This window comes from Synchiropus splendidus, chromosome 1, assembly GCF_027744825.2.
Source record: "Synchiropus splendidus isolate RoL2022-P1 chromosome 1, RoL_Sspl_1.0, whole genome shotgun sequence".
Classification (NCBI taxonomy): Eukaryota; Metazoa; Chordata; class Actinopteri; order Syngnathiformes; family Callionymidae; genus Synchiropus; species Synchiropus splendidus.
Window position 1 is genome coordinate 24,230,501 of NC_071334.1, and position 24,261 is coordinate 24,254,761.

The 24,261-nt window shown below is 45.4% G+C and overlaps 2 protein-coding genes across 37 annotated transcripts in view; one reads left to right on the forward strand and one right to left on the reverse strand.

Annotated features, from left to right (window-relative positions):
- LOC128752898 (microtubule-associated protein tau-like) lies at nucleotides 1–22,373 on the forward strand. 30 transcript variants are annotated; one of them, XM_053854634.1, is made up of 18 exons: nucleotides 148–498; nucleotides 4,708–4,837; nucleotides 6,481–6,609; nucleotides 6,994–7,077; nucleotides 7,900–8,028; nucleotides 8,767–8,790; nucleotides 10,313–10,347; nucleotides 10,618–10,746; nucleotides 10,913–10,973; nucleotides 11,080–11,118; nucleotides 11,692–11,957; nucleotides 13,139–13,231; nucleotides 13,841–13,933; nucleotides 15,779–15,871; nucleotides 16,565–16,646; nucleotides 16,849–16,955; nucleotides 17,614–17,752; nucleotides 18,685–18,834. In XM_053854634.1, the coding sequence occupies exons 2-18, from the start codon at nucleotides 4,726–4,728 to the stop codon at nucleotides 18,687–18,689; spliced, it is 1,620 nt and encodes a 539-aa protein (XP_053710609.1). In that variant the 5' UTR covers nucleotides 148–498; nucleotides 4,708–4,725; the 3' UTR covers nucleotides 18,690–18,834. The 30 variants fall into 30 exon arrangements, with proteins under 30 accessions (XP_053710603.1, XP_053710628.1, XP_053710630.1 ...); XM_053854628.1 differs by lacking the exons at nucleotides 148–498; nucleotides 17,614–17,752 and adding an exon at nucleotides 1–126 and having other exon boundaries at nucleotides 18,685–22,373; XM_053854627.1 differs by lacking the exon at nucleotides 17,614–17,752 and having other exon boundaries at nucleotides 155–498; nucleotides 18,685–22,373.
- Nucleotides 21,007–24,261, reverse strand: part of LOC128752896 (KAT8 regulatory NSL complex subunit 1-like) — a 23,656-nt gene continuing 20,401 nt past the window's right edge. For 2 of the 7 annotated variants that reach the window (XM_053854621.1, XM_053854622.1), the window contains 7 exons: nucleotides 24,026–24,232; nucleotides 23,809–23,960; nucleotides 23,488–23,612; nucleotides 23,338–23,395; nucleotides 22,861–22,973; nucleotides 22,467–22,719; nucleotides 21,007–22,325 (listed from right to left, as the gene is read on the reverse strand). In XM_053854621.1, the coding sequence (XP_053710596.1) occupies nucleotides 22,119–22,325; nucleotides 22,467–22,719; nucleotides 22,861–22,973; nucleotides 23,338–23,395; nucleotides 23,488–23,612; nucleotides 23,809–23,960; nucleotides 24,026–24,232 (1,115 nt within the window). In that variant the 3' untranslated portion in view covers nucleotides 21,007–22,118. The remainder of the gene's footprint in view (nucleotides 22,326–22,466; nucleotides 22,720–22,860; nucleotides 22,974–23,337; nucleotides 23,396–23,487; nucleotides 23,613–23,808; nucleotides 23,961–24,025; nucleotides 24,233–24,261) is intronic. The other 5 variants (XM_053854624.1, XM_053854620.1, XM_053854625.1 and 2 more) reach the window with 4 other exon arrangements.

The following is a 24,261-nucleotide window of genomic DNA, read 5'->3' on the forward strand; positions in this document are numbered from 1 at the left end:
CAGGTTGCATTGCAGGACAGCCCGCCGCTCCTCGTCGCCCCCTTTGGTGGTTCTCTGCACTGCAGGAGGAGCCGCGAGCGCCCGGTGAGCGACAGCAGAAGCGAAATCAGCAGCGTCTGCACTCAGGTAAGAAATCCACTTATTAAGCCGCTCATTTCCGAGATATGTCGAGATCCTCTAGCCCCAGCACCAACGGCTGCTCGAGCGTGTCGTTGTTGTGGCCGCGCGCTCACATCCATGTTGATGTCGGGGTGGATGTGGAGGGAGAGGCCGGGCCTGGAGCAGCGCTCAGGAATTTTCTCGCAGCCTTCGGAAACAAGCACCTTATTAAGGCTGCAATTGAGCTGCAGCATCGACTTTCAGCCTTGATCCGCTGCGCATTTCTGATGGCGGAACTTCTCATTCACGGCGAGGATAAATCGTCTCCATCTTCCTTTGGAGCAGGTTCTGGTTCCACACCGAGGTCGCGCATTCAACCTGATCCATGAGAACATCGCGGTGAGGATGTGTCTCTCCGTGCCGCTTCCTTTGTCGTCGCCTCCTTCTGGATCTTTCTCGGCCTGCCGTCTTCGCCGCGTCTGCGTCCCGTGTGTCAAGCGAATGTTTGCGTGTAACCCAGATCGAGAACGAGTCCCTGGTGTGTGATAAATCAGTGGACCTTGGAGGGTGCGTGTTTGTGCGCAACTGCCAAGCCCATTTCTGATTCACCAGCGAGGCGCAGTCCGAACCAGGTGATTATTATCTGACACATATGGAGGAGCCACGAGCATCCAGCAGAGTCACGGAGCTGAAAGCTGGAGAGAGGCTGTGGCTCTGCTGGATTATCGACTAATGGTTGTTGAGACCCAAACACACCACAGTCACCGCCTTCATCCGTCGATGAAGTCATCTTTCATTTGAAATATGACGTCGGACACTGTATAACACTCGCGGCTGAAAACGTGGGCTGAGGAGCCATTGCATCACATACAGGGCATTCTAGTGTAGATTACTGTTAAGCAGCTGCTCTCATGAAAGAATACGGTCCAAAAACGGTGTGTGAAAGTCCTGCAGATGTGTGTCATTACGTTGAAAGTTTCTATAAAAGTGACTGGATAGTTTGAGAAAAAATGTAAACCATTTACTCGAAAATGAAAAATAGGAGTGAGATGCACTCATTGTCTCCTGACAAATTGCTGCTCAAATATCAAGCCCTTTTCTGCTTGATATACGATAATTACATTTTTTAGATTCCTATTTTCCCACCTGGACAGCTGGGTTCCTGAACATGTTGGAGTCTGCAGGTGATGGACTTGTTTGAGGAGACTCGGGCAAGTTGCTACAGAAACGTTCTAGCTCTGGTGTCACAGAGGAAAGAAGCGTGTACGATCCAAGGTTGACTTGTGGTCTTAATGATTTCTAGCTGATTTGCTACTCGGCATTTTTTTCTCTCCTCAGAACACGTTCATGATTTGGTGATGGGTTGTTTGTGACGGTAGAAATTTCCCCTGTGGTTCGCCTGACATGGCGACTGCAATCCATTGTTCCTGAACATTTGTCCGTACTCGATAGCTCAATGCTAACACAAAGCCACCATTGATCCTGACCTCAGAAAGATGCAGATGCTTGCCAAACTAATATAACTTAAGCTCCTCTCTTTATTATTACACAAAACACCGGCATCACAAACTGTCTTGAGACAAGTTGTACTCATCCAATATTGCCTTCATGATATTCTGGTGACATATTTATCTATTTTTTGGGTGGGTTAAGTTGCATTCTTCCCAAATGTGGGATAAGCTGTTCTAAGGATGTGTTTTTACTCTGAAGTCCACGTTCTGCTCCGACCAGCCTCGGTGGAGAAGCTGCACCGTTTTGTTTGTTATTGTTTATCCCTGATGCGGTTGATATTCAAATTTTGACTTTTCTGTTGAAGAGATCTGATCATAAGGTATTTTAATACCATGTGGGGAGGATGTTGTTGTACAGTGCTGTCGTCGCCATGGTAACTGCTGGGATGCTGTTGTGAGGGAGTCGCTTTAAGATTTGCTGTTTTTTCCTCAGTGTCAAACTCGATGCTTTGTGTCATTGTAGACATGCATTAGAATAGTGATACAAAGTGTGTACTGTGTTTGTCTAAGTACAGTTATGGTGTGTCTATTGAGTTGTGTGTCTTGGTATTTGCGTGCTTTAGAGTAAGTGTATTTGTGTTTTTGAGTCAACGCTATCCATGATGTTCAGGTTTGACATCATGTTTGTGTGTGTGTTTGTTTTACTGTGCATATGTGTGGTTGCTAATCCAATTTGTGTGTGTGGGTGTATATGTGTGTGTGTAGCAGGGTGCGGTCAAATGTCCGGGAGCGCAAGAATCCTCCACTAATCTTGGCGCCTGCTGATCGTGTCAGTTGTGTGTGCAGGTCCAGATGTTTTCTGCCTCGCAGCCTGGACATGGATGTTGAAGTGAAATGGGTCTCTTCCTCCAGCGCCACCACATGGCAGGCGAAGCTAGTGAGCAGAGAGGCAGGGAGGAGGAAAGTAGGTCAGAGATACAGAAGCGATCAAGCATGAGAGCTGCAGCATCATCATGCTCATCCTCATCTAGCACACGCAGCCATGACCCCAGCTGAATGTTGACGTCATCATTTATAATTTACACACACACACTGGTGGGTGTTTAAGACGCAAAGTCCCTCAAGAACTTGATATGTCACTTGAAAGCAATAAGGGCCTTGACACTACTGCCTCTCCTCACTGGGGTTGTTTACTCTGGGAGCTCCTGGTCTCCTCTGTGATGGAGTGAACTGCTTGCCTGCGCTGTGGCTTTCTTGTTCAGATTCTGTCATGTGTGATGCAACAATGGGACTTTTGTCCTGGAGCGCTAAGAGTCTGAATGGGATCAGAACATGTCACACAAACTCAGAACACCAGTGTTTACTGGCTAATGAGGACATTTTGTCAAGAGACGCCGACTTCTTTGGTGCCGTGAGTCTCTCCAACTGCTGAACTGTGCACATATCTGTGGGATGGGGGCTTCGTGTTCCTGTGGGGAGACAAGACAAAGGGCTGCTGTAAGAAACCAGACTCAAGCAGTGGCACAGGTTGTTACCTTCTACTGACAACAGTTAACCTCTGACAATAAATGATGATTGTGTTGATGATCAGGGCGAAGTTGTTGCCATTCATGGACTGATGATGCTAATATGGCCAGAGGCCAATGCTATTGCTAGTTTTTGCCATTTGTGGTTCCGTAACAGGAACTTCGATGATGAAGAAAATACTAGAAAGACAAAGGTGTGTTGATGTTCCCTGTCTCGCTGTATCCACGACCTCAGCTGGAATGTTTAAACCTCAAAGTGACGTATGAAAAGGTCATGGAGCCTGAGGAGGTTTTTATTGGCGGCGTAACCGTGACGACAGCCGAGCGCTTCCCACACACGTTAACGAGCACAAACACTTGCTGCCAGTAAAACTTCATTCAGCTGCTTCCAAATAGTTAAGACCCAGCTGAAGGCCCAATAAGTGGACTTGAGGGTCTCCCTGGGGGGCAGGAGGTAATTTTCATTTTATTAGGTTGCCATGTGCATTTACATCTTTGGTTTTGCTGGCTGTGAATTTGTGTCACCTGCCAATGTGATAGCTGATCACGTTATGACATCTTTCCAAGGTCAAATGCCTTGTATTTAGATTTTTGTTGTCATTTTATTTTATGTCTACGTTTATGAATTTGGGTAGTTTTACAGTCATGTGACGAAGTAAACACGAAGAAGATAGTTGTGACCTGGCAGGATGAACAAGATAAGGTCCGGTAGAGGAAAATTTCATTTTGTTAGATTTTTTTTTTTTATTTTAGTCATTTCTCATTTCACTTTTTTATCCTTTTTTTCTAAATAATATAATTACCCATTAAGATATGGCTTAAACTTTTTTTTAAACATGTATTATACAAAATTTCTGAATGAGCCAAATGAAAAACAACTAAATTCATTTTTTTCCAAAGTTCAAAAAACATCAGTGGCTGCCAAAGTTGCATTATTTGAAAAGTGCAGTGAGGGTGCTGAGATTATGGTGTGTGTGTCTGTCAGATATGATATGAAAACTGCTGACATAATCGCATAATCGGCTGTAATCTGCTGTGTTATCCTCTTTGTGTGATGCTAAGTTAAGGTTGTGTCACGATAGTTTATAACTGCCCATAATACGATAGTCACATTTTTATGGTGGTCTTTTTTTCATCATCACTTTTTAAACAGTGGCATGAATGGTCAGTGTGTGGGGACTGTTATCTGGTCTGTAATGCGGATCTTGGAGCGACTACTATTTGGAGTCATGATAGCTTGCTTGTACTAGCTGTGACTAGTACTGTGAATCTCACTTGCCTGTTCCTCAGCTCCCTCTATCTGCAACTGCTGGCGATGCATTATGGAGGCCATTGGTGCAATCCATTTTGAGTCTTAAAAATGGACGGGTAAACGTTGGTTCTGAGTTCTGACTGTGCCGACCCAGGACGTACTGGCGCTGAGGTGATGTGCTCATGCTCCGGGGAAACTATTTTAGTTTGTAATGTGAAGCTCAAGTCCACGTCAGGATTTAAAAATAACTGCTTCCCACAGTCGCAGTGTCTGTTTACGTCCAAAGGTGACGGACTGTACACCGGAAGATCAAACGGTAAATCTCCCAACACTTGCCGGGACAGAGCCTGATGCAGCACCTGGTTCTGATCTGTTGCAGCCTGAACCGCGTCGGGACATGGACTACTCTAACAGCTACAGTTCTGGAGACGCAGTGAATGCCTCCTTAGGCAACATGAGCATCAACGACCAGCACCACCAGGAGAACGGGGTTCAGCACAAGATGAAAGGTCAGCGCTTATCACCGCGACTATTGATTTATTTATGGTTCATTTTCAAATGATCCAAATTTAAAAAAACATCTCAGAGGTGGACTGTGCTAGTTTCGCTGGGATCTGTAGACCAGGTCGAAGTGGAAAACAAGAAGTGATTTGCAAGTTGGGAAATGTCTCAACAACAAAAACTGTACTGTAAACAACGTTGACGCAGTTCACTATATCAAGTCCAAGCTCCATTTGACCCTAATGTTTGGCAGTATAAGCAATTTGGTAAATCAGAGCCATGTTAGTATATTAAATGAAATGGAAAAGCACCCCAAAAGCGCAAAATTCCACCAATAAAGAATCCTTTAAACACCTAAACCCTCACGCCTGAATTGATGGCTTAGTCACTCCCAAAATTGATTCATTTTTTTCCTTGCCCCATTGCACACTCCTGAAAATTTCATTCTTACGTAGTTTTCCCAGCTACTTAAGGATGCAAATCTTCTGCTGAGTTCCCGATTTTATGGCCATGACGTCAGGATCATGACCGAGATATGACTGAATACTGTTATAGACATTGCATCGAGGTGCTGAAATATGGATCATCTCGAGGTCTTCTGTCTCTGGGGGTTGTTTTGTAAGGGGGCGACCAGGATGGTTGGTAATCTTTCAGGATCCTTCAGTTGCTGATTACTTTTTATACTTAGATTTTATTGTCTCCCTGCGGAAATTCTTTTCCACGGCACCATCTCCATTTGACATCCAACACCATAGGACAAACCACCAGAAAATGTTACGATGCCCTGATCTGTTGCGCAAGACCTTTTGTTAAGGACTGTTTTGGCAGCAGGGAGTAAGTACACATTTTTGTCTCCGTCATTCCATTCCCTATCCTTGCCTGAGGGATCCCAAGATGTTCCCAGATCAGTGGACTACTCACCAGTTTTGGATCTGTTGGATGTCCACTTGGTCTGAACCAAGTTGCTCTTTACTATTTGGGTTCAATGTAGCTATACTCAGTGTCTGTAGTGAATGGCTGAGCCCCTCACTCTATTTTTAGACAGTGCTGCCTTCTGAATGAAGGAATGAAAATTCACCGGAAATTGGAGAGATTTGCCATCTGGGTCAGCACTTTCTCAAAACAGGATGTGATATAATATGAACCAGACTTTGCGACACAACACATGAATTTAAAAGTCTTGGTTCAGTTTCTTGCTAGCTTTACGGTCAGAAGTCGTGCCCAGGGTTTTAACTGGCCGCCGCTTGTTCTCTGTCTTTATGTAACAAACAGTGGACACGCCTCAGCCACCGTGAATGTCCGACTGTGTGATTCTGACATCTGGGTCAGAACCAGTCCTCTCTCCGTCCTGCACCATTGATCCCGTACAATCGGGCTTTTTATTCACTGGTGGTCTTTCTGATCTGAACCTTTGTCCACAACAAGAGGACTGCCATGCAGAGTTCAGCTGAGCCTCGCCGTCGTTATTGACTGAATTAAAACTTTAGCTAAAATGGACACTGATACCTTAACATATTGTCAGATAGTCATGTGCCTATCACATAGATATGTTTGTGTCAATTTAACAAATAATGCTCAACTTCATATTCTAATCTGTTTCTCTTAAAATGTGTTCCCACCCCTGACCCAAACAAACCACAATGCCAAGTAGTTCGTAACTTAGCGTTCCCCAGTCTGCGACCCTCACTAGTGCTGGCCTTGTTTCCATGTCCACTTATTTTTGACAGACCGCTTCTGCCTGACAGTGCGAACGGATCGTGTCTCCACAACAGAACACATCGTGAGTGTCTCATGGACTTGGTGGAGTAGAATAGTGGAGTTGAAGAAGTGCTAGCGGTGTGATTGTTAGTTTAAGGGGTGTAGCGTGTATGTGCTAGTACAATACAGACAGGTCATTTTTATTTGGTTTGGGGTTTTTAGGAGAGTATGGAGAAAATAGTTCATGTATCGGTCAATTGTTTTTGCAAAGTTCAATGGCAAGCAACTGGGAGTTTTTTTGTGTATTCATATTTTGGCTTTTGGACTCAATTTTTTTAAACATTGTAGTTATATTTGAAACACTCAGTTGTTCCACACTGACCAGCTCCAGGTTCCAATACATCATAAGCTTTATTTTTCTTCAATTACCAGTAGTCTGACCTTTTGACCCGGCTTCCATCCACAGAGGATGACTCAGCGCTCCCTGAAAATGGGTTGAAATGTGTGTCTGAATCTGAAGTGAGCCACGGAGGAGACGAGGTGCAGCCTGGTATGATGTTTGGCACTTGACAACCATAATGATTCATTTTTTCGATGCTCTTTTTCTAAATTAATATGAATGTCTTGAAATTATTTTTCAACGGACAATGAGAGGTGTGCTGCTGTTTTTATTTGGGCTTGCCATTTTAGTTAACACACTGTTTTCAGAGGCTATTCCTTGGTTTGTCTTGTTTTTGGTTTGGCCAGCTTCACAGCGATGGATTTCTTCATTTGACATCCTCAACCAAGAAAGCATTATTAAGTAGTCACACACAAACACATCCTCAAAACTAAACCACTCCCACACCCAGAATCAGACCGATCTTCTCACACACACAGACGCCATAACTCATGTCACACATTATATTGGCTGTTAAGTCACCAGACGTTTTCTGTCATTTGCCCAAAAAAGCATTTTGCTCGAGGCGTGTGGACGACATTTCCTGTTGTGGCCAGTGTTGGGGAGGCTACCGTGCAAGTCTTTCTTGTAAAACTATGTGTAGTTCACCCTTGCAGCAGTTTGAACAAACTATGTCTAAAAATATGACCATGGTTGTGTTCACCACATTTTTATATGAATATTGTGAGAGTTGCCTTATATCCTCCCGGGGTTGTTAGAGCCACTACTGGAGTGTGTGTAACTTGCTCCTACTTTGAACATGTTTGTCTCATGATTCAATGAACATAATGTGTGTCGTCGCCAAAACCCTGACAACAGGTCTTTTTATTTCTATAAAAATCTCATGTTATTATTCGAGACTGTAACTCGTGCTAACTACAGCAAATTGTAGCTAAGCTACATGCCTCCCCAACACTGACTTTGTCTCATCAGAATCTGATCTATCTGACTGGGTTCGTTCTGCTTCAGCGATGGCGGCTGAGACGGAGGCTGCAGAGAAATCTGTCGCTGATGTCTCTGATCTTGAGAACGTCAACACCACTCAAGATGAGGGTCAACTGGGTATGCTTCCGGAGTTCAGCTTGGCTTGTGCTGCCGCTTGCAGTTGTTTTCCCGTCTCCTGGCTTCTGGCGTACAGCACATTGGTTGCTTTTTCTTTACAGCTGTCTAGCTAGCTGTGGCTTTAACCTCTTGTTACGGGAAACACGCGCACAGCTCAAATTTTTTGTTCATGCTGGGAGAGCTGTCACTGTACCCTCTAAAACATTGTTCCTTATGTTGAGACCTAAGCTGTTGGGCCAAAATATCAGGGGTTGTCGGTTCATTCCTCAGAAAGTATTGCTCCTGCTTTACAGCTAGATGAGCTGGTAATGTTCCAGATCAATGAAGCCATGGAACTGTGCCTGCTCCTCGTATAACTATTGTCCCCTCCGAGCTGATGCTGCTGCTTTTCGACCCCAAATCCTTCCTTTGGTTTCTCTAACTTGGTTTCTGACCCTGTTCATTTGAGGCTGCGCTGTTGTTTTTGTTTTTGCTCTTCTCTCGCTGCTTGATCGTGAGGAACGTCTGTCCTGAACCTGTGGCTGATTTAAGAGTGTGATCTGTAGGCCAGATGCTGCAGATGGTGGAGGAACATCAGTGTGCTGTTAAAAACATCTTGTTGTTTTATTGCCAAGAGAAAGGATCCTGCTGGTGTTAAACATCCGTGTTTGCTAGTATGTTGTATTCATCTGTGACTAAGGGGAAGCTTTGCTGACGATTAACTGGCGTGTTTCATTTTCCATCTGTGTGTTTGTGCAGCAGCAGGAGGAGCCGCCCCGACAGGTACGCTCACCCCTATTTGTTTTGGCTGTGTTTGCACAAGTGACTATCGCAACAGGTTCCAGTCTGATTCAGCTAAATTAGCAGCAATAAAAGTGTCTTTTACCATACCAACTTTAGCAGTACACTTCAATTTGTACATATTTTATTGTCAAAACTGTTTCTTTCTCGCAAAAGTTTAATAGCAGCATGCTAAAAAAACCTATAGCTATGCTAGCATTTTGCTAACACACGTGCTAACAACAAGCTAGTCCTCCCAAATGAATTACAGCAACATCATCAAAGCAGCATCATTGTGTAGAATTGTTGAACTTAGCTTTCGTATTTTAGAATTTAATTCAGGATAAATATAGAACCTGTGTTACATAACTTTTTATATAGACTGCCCTCTGCTTTATTAATCATACATTGCATCCAACAATAAGTTGGCTATCTCTCAATAGAAGCATTTATTTGCTTATCTTAATCTCCACACTTGTATATATTTTTACATACAGTTTGAAGTTAAAGGTTGCAATGTTTGATAATCGTCTCCATTACCATGCGTCATGTGACCTCACGTGCCACTGCAATGCTTTCACTGACCATCTCATCCTTCTGTTCATCTGTCAGTTCTTCCATTCTCCTGTTGAAGACTTTTTCTTTCATAACTTGTTCACTGAACAGCCAGGGAGTGTGACCTCACCATCTACGAGGTTCAGGCTAAAAGGGCACGCTCAATGCGTTGACGTGTCGCCACACGTACGAGATGAGTCTGCAGGAGATTGTCAGGAAATCAAGTGTGTCTTCATGTGTACTTGAAGCCCTTGAAGTTGGACCAGAAAATGCTACCACCAGGGGGAGCGCTGAGTGGCCCGGCGGGGCGGATGTCCAGCGGACCATTAGCCTGAACGTCTCCCAGCGCCTGAGTGACCTGCCAGACACTTCTACCAATCATTTAGTGCGCAGCTCGGCTCTTGAGGACCTGACCGTCATAGGAGACCGAAGCACAGTGGAGCCTCAAGGACGTGAGGATATCAACCTTAGACTGATGCAGAGTTCAGAAATTAACTGTCAGGAACAAGATGACAGCAAGGATGCTGAGTCCACGAAGTTGGTTTTGGATACCAAAGACCTGTGTTTTGCCGCTGAAGTCCGGTCAGTTCCTGACGTGTGCAGCGACTCTGAGCCAAGGAATAGCCCTCCTTGGTCTCCAGACCCCCGCCAAGTCCAGAAAACTCCTATCCAGACCTCACCTGCCAGGAGGTCTTTGGTCCCTGTCCCTATTGTTAAAGGTGATCAAAACCAGTTAGCTCCTCCTGCTTATTTGATTGACAAGCAGCTTTGTTATGGCGCCCTCTACCCAAGAAACTAGTGTGGAGAAGCTTGCGGTCCCCATTTAGATTTGTGTTCATCCATGATCTCACACACCCTGCCAGCTTTCAGCCTGTATCTTTGTTGCTGCCATTGCACGCTGCAACTCCACCTTCATCACGCTGACTCATCACGTCTCAGAAAACTGGCTAATGAGATGTCCTTTCTGCAGCTCAAGCAAAGATGGACAACGGATCTGCTGAGAAGGTTTGTGAGCACGACCACCGAGAGGTTTTCACCATTTCACAGTTCAAAAGTCATGAGTTGCTGTCAAGGCCAAATTGGCTGGCTTTATTTGGACTTACATGGAGCAATGACCCAGACTGCCTCCAGGCTTGGAATTCACATTTCTTTAACTATTACATTGTATTATTTCTTCGTTTCATGTTGTCCTCTCCCTTTTATTGTCTGACCTCATGTGGTGTAACATCATTTTGCTTGCTGCTTATTTTATTTTATTTCTTTTCCACCTCCAAGTCTGCATCCACCACCAAACCTCCTCCCTCCTCTAAACAACCTCCCACCCTCACCAAGGTCAAATCTCCTGCTTGCTCTCGTAATGGTCCCAGTTCCATCCCAGTTAAAACCAGCAGTCCGGGACCCGGAGTGAGTACTGGACCTGTTAGATTGAAGTTAGTTAGTTACCTGAGAGATTATGAATGCTTTTGAAAAGGCCCTCATCATTAGCATCATCATGTGTCCGTCACACCCGATCAACGTGTCTGTCTCAATAATTTGATCCAAGTCTGAAGTGTGTTTTTGTTGACACCAGAGTCCTGCTGGGGCCAAGTTTCAGTCTCCAGGAGCCAAAACCAGGACTGGATCTCAGCCAGGTGAGAACCCAACACCTCTCTTCACCTGGAGCTCATTGCTTCAGATTCATTTTGAAAAGTAAGATTTCAGGGTTGCTGATGTTGCTGGTGTATTTTTGTGACGCAGCCAATTGTCTGACTCTGCCCGTGCCAAAATATGAAAAAGGTAAAAAAGAAATAGAATGAAGCAAAATTATATCCGAGAAGGATTCACAACAAGAAGCCTGTTTCCGCTGGATGAAACTTGAAATTTTCAACAGATGTCTCTTCATTTACATTTTTTAAATAATTCTATTTCTCTTTTTTTATTGCAATTAATATTTTTCTTCTCCTGTCTTGTTTAATCTTCGTTTTAACTTTTTTTTTAACTGCCTTCCTTTATAGTCATAATTTGTATTCTTTATTCCATTGTTTTTTTTCCAATATGTAAATTTTGTATAGTCATTCTCTTTCCATTTTTAATAAAATAATAGCATACGAGTAGGACTTGAAAAAAGTTTTTACTGTCTGATCTGGCCCTTGTTTCTTACAAGGTCAGAGTTCATTCTAGCAATTCCGATTTTGTCCTGACGGAAACAGACGACTCCACTGGTCACAAGGGGGCACTATTAGCCTGCATGGTCACACTAAAAATCACTGTGTGGTGTGGATTCCGAGGATCAGAACTGTCCCCCCACAGCATGTTTTTTTCGCTTTTGTATGGTGGCTCTCACAATCCCAACTTGTGGTTTCTCTGAAGACGCTAAAAGTGGACAGAGCAGCCCTGGAACTCCCAAATCCCCATCTAGCCAGGCTCTGTCTACCAAGTCTGCAGCTGAAGTCAACAAGGTGAAAAAAGTGGCGGTGGTCCGGTCCACGCCAAAATCTCCAGGCTCCCTCAAGAGCCGGCCTCCGGCGCCTCTGGTCGCTGCCGCCGCCGCCGGTGCACCGCTGCCGGATCTGAAGAATGTCCGGTCCAAGATCGGGTCGACAGACAACATGAAACACCAGCCTGGAGGCGGGAAGGTGACTGAAGTCTTCAATTGATTTTTGGATTTAGGTGCAGAGAGGGAGCTGCTCCAAAGTTATTCAGTTCACAGCGCCTCCTACTGCTGAGCGCCATGAACGTTATCCTTTGTGGTGAAAGTGTATTTGGTTTCAGCTTCTGTGAATATTTCTCTAACTGATTCATTTACCGATTATGAACTTATTGTTTTTATTCTAAATTTAGAAATGGAACCAGGGCTGCAGATGAAAAATATTGTTCAGTACGCCCTCATTAAACTGACTCCACTTTTATTAAACGTAACTTGGCTGTGTAACCAACTACTCAAACTAAAAGTGTAACTGTAACGCCTTTGAACACAGAGAGCTTCCAGAGCAGCTTCGTCTCTGCCTAACGCTGGTTTGTCTACCTGCCTTGTGTCGGTGGTGTTCCAACATCATGTAGGTTGTATTTGCATGCTGAGGCTCTGAAACATCTAACCTGCTCCTCCATCTAATCTGCATGCTAGTGCTCCTATTCAGTGGTTTCTCCTCAACACTAATCCAAGCCAGAGGGAGTTGCATCAGGTCATAGTGACACCGCAGTTTTATTGTCCTCACCACCATCGGTTCTCGAACCGAAGTCAAGGTCCAAGCACTGAACCAGATCCACTGGTCCACCGACTCACTTGAGGTGATCCTGTCTGGATGTCCAGACGAACGATCGAGGCTGGCGCAGGAGCATGCATCACTGATGGCTTTTCAACCTCACAGACTGTCCGAGTCAGGTTTTCTCTCTTGCTTAGAAGGTCTAACTGAGTTGGTTGTACTGGTGAGGGAAGAGTTCATGTTGGCTGCAATACAGCTGCGTGTCCATCTTGTTTCGTGAACTGACCTGCTCTCTGCACGACCACCCCATTGGATTCAAAGGCTCATCTCAGTTTGCTCTCAATGTAGCTTTCAACTGATGTCCGGCACCTTCTCCTGTGGTCTTCAGGTCTTGACCCCACGAGCATGTTGGGAATGCCAGTCTGGAAATGTCTCTCTTGGTTCACTATGCGATTACGAGGACTTAGGTGCAATGTCAGTAGACATGTGATGATGAAGCGACAACAAACCTGCCGTGTCACCTCTCTGCATGAATCAGCGTGTTCCTTCTTAGTACCAAACTCACCGCCCACACCCTCCAGAACCAACCAACTGACTGATCTTCACTCTTCCAGGTCCAAATCCTTGATCAGAAGGTGGACTATAGTAGTGTCCAGTCTAAGTGTGGCTCCAAGAGCAATATCAAACATGTGGCCGGTGGCGGAAATGTGAGTAACTGAGGGATCAACTCAACATCAGACTCTTGGGTTTCTCTGCAGTTATGATCCTCCCAAAATCAAACGTTGGTAAAAACAAACTGCTCTTCACTTCTCAACCAGAAAACTACAGTATCTACTTGTTAAGGATTTTGTTTTTGTTCATGCCATGTGACTAAACTAATACATTGAAGCTGACATCTGTTGGTCTGAGACAAGCACACCATCTGAGGGAGGATTTGTAATGGAAGTTAGCTGTTTTTTGTCAGTTAACTCATGCTCAGGCTTCATTTTTAATACAGCCACTTCAGTTTTTATGGAAGTACGTTTGTGAAATCTATTTTAGCCTTTTAGCTATGCTAACAATAAGCTCTTTGTGAATGAAGAATTTAATGGAACCCAGTGGTTTCACTTTTGCTTCTTTGTGTTTAGCTAGTTATTATCCTGCTTCAATTTTTTGCTACATGTTGATTATTAATCCAGTAATCCGCAAGTTATCCTAGTTACAGATGTCGGCTTTAATAAATCATCCTCCATTATCTTCTGTTTTCCTCATCTTTTCTCCACAACCAATTCCTTCTAACCACCTGATGAACGTCTTCTTTTCTTTGTATGCTGCAGGTTCAAATCCTGGACAAGAAGTTGGACCTGTCTAATGTCCAGTCCCGCTGTGGATCTAAAGACAACATCAAGCACACACCCGGAGGAGGAAAGGTGAGAGTGTGAGACGGTCCAGTCTTCAGCAGAAGATCCAAAAGCCTTCACATTGTTCTTAAATATTTCATATATATCATTTGTTATTTTGGATGGAATCAAAATGAACTGCTTCTTAACTCATGAAGAGTTGAATTTTATTTTGACAACATATTGATGTTGGAGTGAATTTGTGAAAGCTTGTTTCTACCTTCCGAATGACCGAAGTAACTGAGCTTGCCGTCTATGAGTCCACGCAGTGACCGGAGTAGTCTGTCGTCTGGTTCTTGGATATGACTCACTCTTCCATTGAGTTCAATAAGCATCTGATTTTTTTTGTTAAAAATGAGAGGTTTTATTTAATGGAAATGTTGCCAAGCGCCCTTGGAGGTCGTCCTCTCGGTTCATGTTCTCTCAGCTGCAACCTGGTGGCGCTCCGTGACTGAAGCGTAACTGTGTCTCCTCCTCGCTTCTGTGCTTTTCCAGGTTAAAATACTTGATCAGAAGGTGGACTATAGTAATGTCCAGTCAAAGTGCGGCTCCAAAGACAATGTCAAACATGTGGCCGGTGGAGGAAATGTGAGTAACTCACAGGATCTTCAGAATCTCGGCTGTTCTGATCATCACCTCTCGAGCCCCCCTGCCATCCGACCTCCGTGACCGTGACCTTTCAGCAACTCCATTCTGGACAAATTGATCACTTTGCTGTGTTAATCAGCTCCACAGCTATTTGTTTTGCACAGTCTTGCACTGTAGGCGATACCAAAACACACCACGCAACTGCAGTGTCAGACAACAAGGGACTGCAGGCTACCTGAGAAACCACAGTTTGGTCTGCCAGTGACGCTCATGGGTTTAACCACCAGGCTGTTGGGGTTGCCACCTTTCATGCCACAAATCAATGTCCACCCGGGCAGTGGCACCTTTAGATGCCCCCTGCCACACTTCCCGAAGACTGAATGGCACGTGTATGAAAACATGGATATAAATTGCTTTGGATCCAGATCTGCTAGAATGATACCTGGTGTGAAGCCGGCTGCTGTCTGGAATCTGTCAGAAACCTGATTGGTAAAACTGTGAGCTCTTGATCGGCCCCAACGTGGCCCTCCTGGGGTTTATCTTGATAACTGTGAAGTGTATGATAAATGTGAATGAACTCACATCCTGTTCTGTTCTCATGGCTGGAAAAAAAGAGGAGAAACAACTAAGAAAACATGGATAAAACAATACTTTATTCATCCCACAATTGGTGAATTTGGATTGTCAATTAACATTAAAATATACACAAACATACACATGGCTCACCGTCTTCCTGAGGACAGGGCATCAGGTGGTGCTGACTCCACCAACAAAAGTTGAACAATCAAAATTTAGGTTTTGTGAAACAATTTGTTGACTTTTCCAGACTTCCTCCTTATTTTACTGATGCCAGAAGTTTCACCTAATATATTTCACTGCTTCCATGGCCCCTAAATTAACGTTTTTGTTCTTGCTCTACCTTTTTTTTTTCCAAATCGGTGTAATTTTCCCTCTGACTACAAAGGCATGCAGCCAGGTGACACTGCAACACTGAAGAGTAACGTCTCTCCTCCTCACCTCTGTGCTCTTCCAGGTTAAAATACTTGATCAGAAGTTGGACTATAGTAATGTCCAGTCTAGGTGCGGCTCCACTGACAATGTCAAACATGTGCCTGGTGGAGGAAATGTGAGTAACTCAGGGGATTTTTATTTGGAATCTCTGCAGTCAAATCTCTGCGATCACACCAGGTTACTGCCCCCGTTCCCCTTTAAATTTGCTCCCTGCGGCCATTCCTTTTCAGTAGCTCCTCTCCGGATAACCCACTGTCCAACATGTCGACTCTCCAGGTCCAAATTCTGGATCAGAAGCTGGACCTGAGCAATGTGCAGTCGCGCTGCGGCTCCAAAGACAATATCAAACACGTCCCTGGGGGCGGAAACGTGAGTCTACAAGGCAGAAACTGCTCCCCAGTTCACCCCAGAGCAGAGTGCACGAAAAACTGACCCCTTGACACTCTGACCCCGACACTCTGACCTCTTAACACTTGCTCCTAATAGATGAGTCAGCGCCTAACATCGAGTCAGACGGGCAGCGTCCACACTACACTGTTTTCATTAGACGTTGTTGTGTCAATTGGTTTATCAGCATTTTTGTTGTTGACACAGGTAAAAATCTTCATTGAAGAGCAGTTTTTTTGCATCACGTGGAGAATTTCTTTTGCATGTATGAATGTAGTCTTAAATAAATGACAGATTAGCATAAAATTTCAGCTCTGTTTGACAAGTAAATTTGTTGGTTGTCTCTCTACGTCGCCTGGAATAGAGAACGTTGAAGGGACGAAGCAAAAGTGAGAAATGAAAACACAGTAGTGTGGATATCACCTGACTCTCAGACGCCTGTTACTCAACATGTCTCCGACCCCAAACTGGCCCCGAAAACCACATGCATGAGTCCGTCTGTGGATGTCTGTGTGTCCGAACTCACCGTGCGATCCACTGCTCAGGAACCGCCAACTGACCTGTGGTAACAGGGATGATGATGTCATCAGTGTGTGACGATGCATGACTCCCGTACCTGCTATACACAAGGGGTTTTTTTTTAACATCAAAAATGTCATCCTGTTTCCTGCTCAGGTGCAAATCGTCCATAAGAAGGTGGACCTGACCAACGTGCAGTCCAAGTGCGGCTCCAAAGACAACATCCGCCATAAACCAGGTGACCCAAACACACACCTTGCTGTTTACACACTGGAAATTCTTTCTCCAATGCTGCGGGTCGTGAACATATAAGGTTGACACTGAAAAAAGCAAAAAAAAAGTTAAAATAACACCACCAAAATAGGCCAAAATGGGAAAAATGTTTTGATTCTTTAAAGGAAATCAAATTGTCGACAGCAATGTGTGATCTGTCTGAGCAGGAGGTGGAAACGTGGAGATCAAGAACGAGAAGCTGGAGTTCAAAGTTCAATCCAAGGTCGGCTCGCTGGACAATATCGGACACGTTCCTGGAGGTGGACAGAGGAAGGTGGGGACAAGTACAGAAATCGGGGGACAGCTAGTGGTAGACTGAGAGGAGGTCATAAAGTATGGCTTCTCTATGGACGAATGCAGTGTCCCCGTGGCCCTGATGTCTGCATCTTTACTGTTTATTCATCTCAACTCACACAGGCTTGTCACACCATCTCTGTGAGGACCGCTCATTCTCAGCCTCTCCCCCGACACCCAACCCTCCAAAACACATGGCTCACCTTAAGCAGGACTCTGAACCCAACTGAGACCCCATTATAGTGACCCAATTATTTTGAAGTCTTCATCCTCAAATTGAGGCTGAACCTTGTGGGGTCCGACAAAAGGGTCCCTACAAACGCCTGGTGTTTTCCCTAAAGTTGAACCTCACTAGGATAGATATGCTTAAACACACACACACACACACACACATATATGCCCTCATTACTTCCGTGATACGTCCGTGATCGAACATGAACATCCTACATATTCATGAATCCATATCACATACAACACCCAGTTACCCCTTATTTCTTTATCCATCCTCACTCTATTACTTTTATCCTTCATAATTTATTTGCATATTTATTTATTCTTTTCATGTGTTGTCCATGATTTGTGTTGATTCCACCATGTGTTTTGTTGCATGCCCCCATCATCTCGCCTCCCCCTCGTAGAGGGAGAAGGGGAAGGAAGCGGAGGGGAGCACCTCCGACAGCCCCTCTATACCCTCCCCTGCTGTCACCCCCCCTCTGTTATCCTCAACACCCACCTCACCAATGTTGACGAACCCACACATAAAGATTGAGGATTCCCGTAAGTAATGACCACTCCTCTCACTGTCATGTAGCCTTAGCGCTAGCATTACTAGCGTTGAGTGTGCACGGTGAGGTCAGTAGAGAAGCCTCACAACACCCCTGCAGCAAAGACCACATAAATACATACAAATACATGTTGAGGCCAAAAACAATTGAAGCTTTAAAACGAAATCCCTCCGTCAAGTGAAACATAAATATCCTTAATGTCTAAGGCATAAAAGGTGGTCCCTTTAAAGTTGACTGTGTTTGCACGACTGGTCCTTCAGTATTTACTGAAAACACCAGTAAAACACCAGTGACTTCTCATTGGATTCTGAAACTGGCAGTGTTTTAGCAGAAGTTTAAAAAGATACTCTTTGACCTGCGTCACCTGTTGCAGTGCATTATGGGACTTGTGCGAGTGATGGGAGCGGTTTTCATTATAGAGAAGTTCAAAATATTGAGTCATGTGTCAGGCCACACACCACAACTGTTCTCTGTTTTAAACAGAGTAGACTCTGTTTTCTAAGCCCTTGAATTACTCTCTTCTCAGTCAACAGAGGAACATGTAGCATTCAGCTTTCATTTTAGCTTTAGCTCACTGTTACAACTCGAATTTGTCCATCAACCACATTTTTATTTTATTATATTTATACGTACAATTTATGTCAAAAGACAAGACAAAGCATAAACACTTGGCACATGACTTAGCAACATGCTTTGCAGGCTAAAACAGTGGTGCACAAAAGGAAGCTAATGTTTAGCGACTGTTGCTCAACTAGGATTATGATAATAGCGTGTATTTTTCTACTTGGAATGAAGACATTATATAATTTAAAAAGCATTTCAAACACTATTTCGAAGGTGGGTGAGTCATGGTCTTGTGCTCATACTAAATGCGTAGATATTTTTCTTCGTCAGAACTAACTCCAGCACTCTGGTTCGACACAGATTGAGAGCCACAAACTGACCTTCCGCGAGACGGCCAAAGCTCGCACTGACCACGGTGCCGAGATCATTTCTCTGGAAGATTCTGATCAGCAGCTCAGCACCATGTCGTCCTCCGGCAGCATCAACATGGCCGACTCTCCGCAGCTGTCTACGCTGGCCGACCAAGTGTCCGCCTCTCTGGCCAAACAAGGCTTGTGAGCGCCTCCGCGTCCTCGCTGTCCACCTCCACCGTACGACCACTAGAGGAGCCGTTAGCCTTCCTGTTTTATTTTCACTGGACTTTTTTTTAGCTTCTCGTCACGTTCGTCCTTCACTTCCCTCCTAAACTGGTGCGGCTTGACAGGTTTTGTGTACGAATGAGAAAGTTGAGCTGGTTTGATACTCGTGTCAGTGAAGCTCTTTTTTTCTTTATTTTTCTAAGTGTCCCTTTAAGAGTTAAGAGCAGCAAAGACATCAGACATATCCTCCGAAATTAAACTTTTAATTTCTCTTCTCCTATAATCTGCCATTAATAATTTGGTTTTATTTGGACTATTCTATTGGTTTTATTTTATTTTTGTTATTTTGGGGCTTTATGGGATGAGAGATTGCAAAGCCTTCTGTTAGCGCTGATAGCAGTTACAGGGTGTGTGTGCGAGTAAAAGAGAAGTAGCTACGTTCGCTTCAGGCAGGGACCTCCGGCCTCGCTGCTTTCTTCACGACTACTGGTTTAAGAAAAAGGCAAAAAAAAAAGGCTAGTGTAGAACTGTCGATTTGTGTTGGGCACATTTTTATAACCGTACTCTGTGGATTTATGACATGTATTTGATATGAAGAAACATTTGTATCGTGCCTGCTGCTGTCTGTGTTTTTTAAGTTTGTCGCGGCTTCATCGTGAATGCGTTCCCGAGAAGATTTCACTTCGACAGCCAAACTCAGTATTTAACCGTGATAACGGTCGGCGCGACCATCGGCATTACAGAGCAAAAGTGTGTAGGGTCGGCTCAACACTTAGATGAATAGGGGTAAAAAAAATTGGTTTATCAGTCATCGACTGTTTTTTTTTGCACTTTGGTTTGGTGCTGCTCCCATAAGTATGTAGACGTTACTCAAGCAGAGCCCTTTAGGGGCCTCGAACCGGCTCTACAAGGGCCGCAGCAGGTGCAGGGTTCCTCTCGGTTGGTTAGAATCAAGGACTCCCTTTCACCAGTCAGGTGTCTGAAGACTAGCAGTTAGTGTGGTGCTGTTCGTTTGAGCTGACACCTGAAACCCGCACCCGCTGCCGCCCTCTTGTGGAGCGGTTTGAGAATCAACATTGAGCGGTCTCTCCGTGGTGACGAGGGTAATGAACCAGCTCGTGGATTAAAAGGATTCCACTCCGTTTATTTTTGCAATTGAGCTAGAAGGCGACGCGAGCGAATGCGCTGTGTTATTCCTGTTTGGTCTCCAAAACAGTTGAATCTTCTACTATCCCAACAAGTCCAGACATCACGTTTATTGTGACTTAAAAGCAAGCTGGTCTTCACCGGAAAAAGTGACTGAACTATGTTCAAAAATCATGAACGTCCACATGCTTTTGGGCTGAAAGGTTTTCCTGAGATAACCGTCACTGTTTAGAATAAAAAAAAAAAACCCAAACCAAACACACTCGCATCTTCACTGTCATGATCGAGTCTTGCATGCAGCTGACAAGAGACGATGGTAAATCTGAAGCTTCTGGTTGCGGAGGGAACTGCAGGGTGTGTGTGTGTTCGCGTATGTCTGCGTTGGGAAACAAACAGCGTTAGAAAAAGAAAAGCTCCCGCACTTTAATCCCAGTGTAGATACAAACCAGTGAATCTCCTGAGATCAGTTTTTATCTGCATGCCGACTCGTCGCCGCCTCCTCCTGGAACACCTCATGGATGTGAGTGATGCTGGACGCCAAGGGATGTTGTGGTGCTTCTCCTCCACCCGTGTGCGTGTGCGTGTCCACGCTTCCTTCAGCTCTCGGTTTCTCATCTGACGCTGTACAGTTGTGGAAATGTGATCGTTATCGTTATTGTGCATTTGATCAATAACTGGTTCATGATGATTCTTGTTGCTGTGTATTTGAAAATAAAAGCTATGAAGTCACTGTGGTTGTGGCAACGTGATTCAGTGAACATTCATGTACCTCCAGCCTCTTCAGTTCATCTGACTTGGAACAGAATCAGGCGAATGAATCGATGAACCTTCACCTTGGTCAAACGACACCCATTACTGCTGCAGCTCAGTCAGCGTCCGGGCCCCAGAGTGCCGACACCAGGGGCCGCCACAAGACAAACATTCCTCTGATACCACCACACCAGACCTGGGCCAGCCACGACAGTATTTTGGTCAAGCTTTTATTTATTACAGTCTGTAAAACGAAGGGCATTGAAAAAGAGAGTGGGACACTGTGATCCGAGTTAAACATAAATGTTTTAATGGTTCTATTTACAAAAAAAAAACAAAAGAAAAAAAAAACAGTTTGGGTTGACTGGGGTTATAACTGCAGCAACAAGAAAACATTGACATCAGAACTACCAAAGAAACGACAGTGATTGAACGGCTGCGGCAGAGAAATGAAAAACAACCATCTTTTTTTGCATAGCGATTAGTTACTGGGGCAACAGGGGGCGACGAAATCAACTCCTCAACGTTTTTCCCTTCGGTTGAAGAACCTGAGTTCACTGCTACGGCGGGAACGTTTTGTCGATAGATGAAGTGTTTTTTTTTTCTACTTCTGAGAAACAAGCAGATTTCTTCATTTTTAAATTAGTGGTTGTCTCAGGGTGAGACGGCGTCAGCATGCAGCAGCGCTCTCTTAGGGCAAGTGCTCAAAATGATTAAAAAAAAAAAAAAAAAAAAAAATCAAACTAAGAGCCGATGGAGGAATGATTCACTTCTTGGAGACACACGCCAGGACAGACAAAACAAACAGAAAAGGGAATGAAAATAAACTGACAAAGAAACAAGACTTGGCAGTTGGAGAAGTGCTCTGGTGACTTCAGGCGACCTGGAGGTGCAGACAGGGGGCGCCACATCGCAAATGTACCTGCTTATTTGGATGAGGAGACGATCCGGTTTGTTATTGTCACGCCACTAAAATGTACAGGGAATCACAAGCAAACTAGAGGATAGAAAACACCCTTTGGCCGTGTTGTTGAGGAGTCGCTACATAGTGCGCTACCAGTGGACACGCGACGTACGACACACCACTAAGCCCCCGTGTACATCGTTAGCCTACTACACACATCTTTTTTTCTAGCACGTTTTATTTATTTACTTTTTTTACACTTTTGTTTTTCCTGTGACAAAAACGCGTGAGGGGGGGAAAGGCTTCTATCTCCATCTTCACTAAAAACTGTGAAAAGTATCGACTGATGTTTGAATATCAAACAGGGCGAGCGGCCACGCATCAGCAGGAGGCGCCGCACACCAGCGGTCAGTCATTCATCGGTGGGCGGAGCTCTTGTGTTTGGGGCCAAGGTCATCCTCGCACTGCAGATCCAAGTCGTCCGAGTCCAGTCTCCCGTAAGCCGTCGCTCGACAACCTGAGATGCTGCGAATCCGGGGCCGATTGTGTTCACTGTCCGACTCAGGCTCCAGGACCGGGTCCTCGGGCATTGGGAAACTACGGCGTTCCCATGGTGCCACAGTCTGGAAACATGAGGGAGGGAAAGTGTCAGCCATGTTGAGATGATGAGACTCTAACACTTGAGAAAAGAAATCACGCCACTAAAAATGGTGGGAGGCAGACCAGCTTTAGATCAACCCCTTGATACCCCTGAAGTCACTCACCCTTTCCTCAAAGGTGAAGTCCGGCGTGGAGCAGCGCGTGTCCTCACTAGACAGCAGCCGGTGAGAGTCTCTTGAGCAAGGCGTGTGGGGGTTGGAGGTGTTGTCGGGGCTGGCTGGGCTCATGGGAGAGGGCACGTGGCTGTAGTCGTGCAGCAACGGGCAGTGGCCAGGGTCAGGTGATGCGGGCTGAGGGGTGGAGGGGTTCGTCCCACAGAGCAGTGGAGTGGTGCGACCGTCCACTGACTTGTACGACCTGCAGGGCACATCACCGGTTGTCATGGGTATGTTGACCTCCTTCCCCTGTCGTGACCCTGAGCCCGCTCACACGCGACACAACTACTCTTCTACATTCATTCATTCATTCCTGAGCTCAAGATGGCTCTGCAGCACTGACCTGCTGCCCCTCCGTTTGGCAGGGGCCAGAGCCATCCAGGTCCAGCGGGAACGTTCCTGGTCCTCGTATGGCTGATGGAGTTGGACGAAGGCGGCGTCGGTCAGATCCTCCACCTGGGAAGAAAATAGAAACTCCACGTCAGGAGCCGGAACTCCACTTCGCACCAGACATGTGCGACGACTGTGCGAGTCCGATTTAATACTGCGGCTGCATCTTGTCACAGAACATGGTGAACCATTTGGTTGAGCAGCAGTAAAATCCAAGCCAATCCAGACATGAACCTTGACCTGACAGAACCGCCACATGCATCAGGGTTATCATAACACTTTCAAGGATTATGGGTTTGCCTGGATGGCAACGTTGAATGGTGGAAGGTGACAACATTAGGCCAGCAGGGGTCAGTTGTGAGTAGATCAGCACAAATCTACTTGACATGTGGATCATAGTGGAACCTGAGGAGGTGAGTAAACCACTTACGTCTCGTTCATTCTCCTCTTCTGTGATTGGCTGGGAGAAGACATCCACCATTCGCCAGCTGTGCAGAAAAAACCCGAACAGAAGTGAGTGACATGGAATGAAGAGCCAAGCTCACACCGAGTCACAAGCAGAGATGGAAGAGTGAGAGACCTGGGAGTGAGGATCTCCTTGTACTGCAGCTTCTCCACGCGGGTGGTTGCAGCCACTGACATTGGGATGACAATGTTGTTGATGTCGAAGGAGCTTTCGCCTCGTCGCCTCTTGATTGGCTGCTGCTGCGGGACACAAGTCAACAGTTGCTGTGGTCAGAGGTGGCTGTCACCCAGGGAGGTCACATGAGAAACAATTCCATCAGCAGTTTGATTCTGAGAAGTTCTTCAGAAGTTTGCTCCAGCGAAATCCTTCATTTCTTAAGGGATGTGACGAAATGGGTGGCACCAAGACTTGGTCCACTTCAGGTGGCAGACTCACAGGTGTGCAAGAGAGGCTCTGGCTGCCAAGGCCAAGGACAGCTGCGGCTTCAGAGGATGGCTGGCGGGTCAGCGGGCTGTTGAGAGACGAGTGCATGTTGGCCAGATTGGTGCAGGAGCTGCTGGAGTCCAGGAGGAGTTTGGGAGAGGCTGCTGGACAACAGAGAAGAGGCAGAGTTAGAGAGCTGAGTCCAGACAGAGTGACTTTGGACTCTCACAGTCAGAGCGATCCAGCGAATCTCTGTATCTCTTGCGGTTGTAGTTCCGGTCGTACGGTCCCAGAGAGGGCGAGACAGACGGCAGCCGCTCCGTCTTGCATCCTGACTGACCCTCCAATCTGGAGGTGTTGAGCACAGAAGAGTTGCTGGCCATACTGCCGTCTACCGTCCTCAGCTTCTCTGTCCGGTTCTTAAAGTGACCCAGTCCTGTTGCACAAAAAAAATATATCATTTGT

Coding starts and splice junctions, on each gene's coding strand:
- LOC128752898 (XM_053854628.1), top strand. CDS start 4,726: ATGGACTACTCTAACAGCTACAGTTCTGGAGACGCAGTGAATGCCTCC. Junction 6,610..6,993: donor TCTCCACAACAGAACACATC/GTGAGTGTCTCA, acceptor TTCCATCCACAG/AGGATGACTCAGCGCTCCCT. Junction 8,029..8,766: donor TCAAGATGAGGGTCAACTGG/GTATGCTTCCGG, acceptor GTGTTTGTGCAG/CAGCAGGAGGAGCCGCCCCG.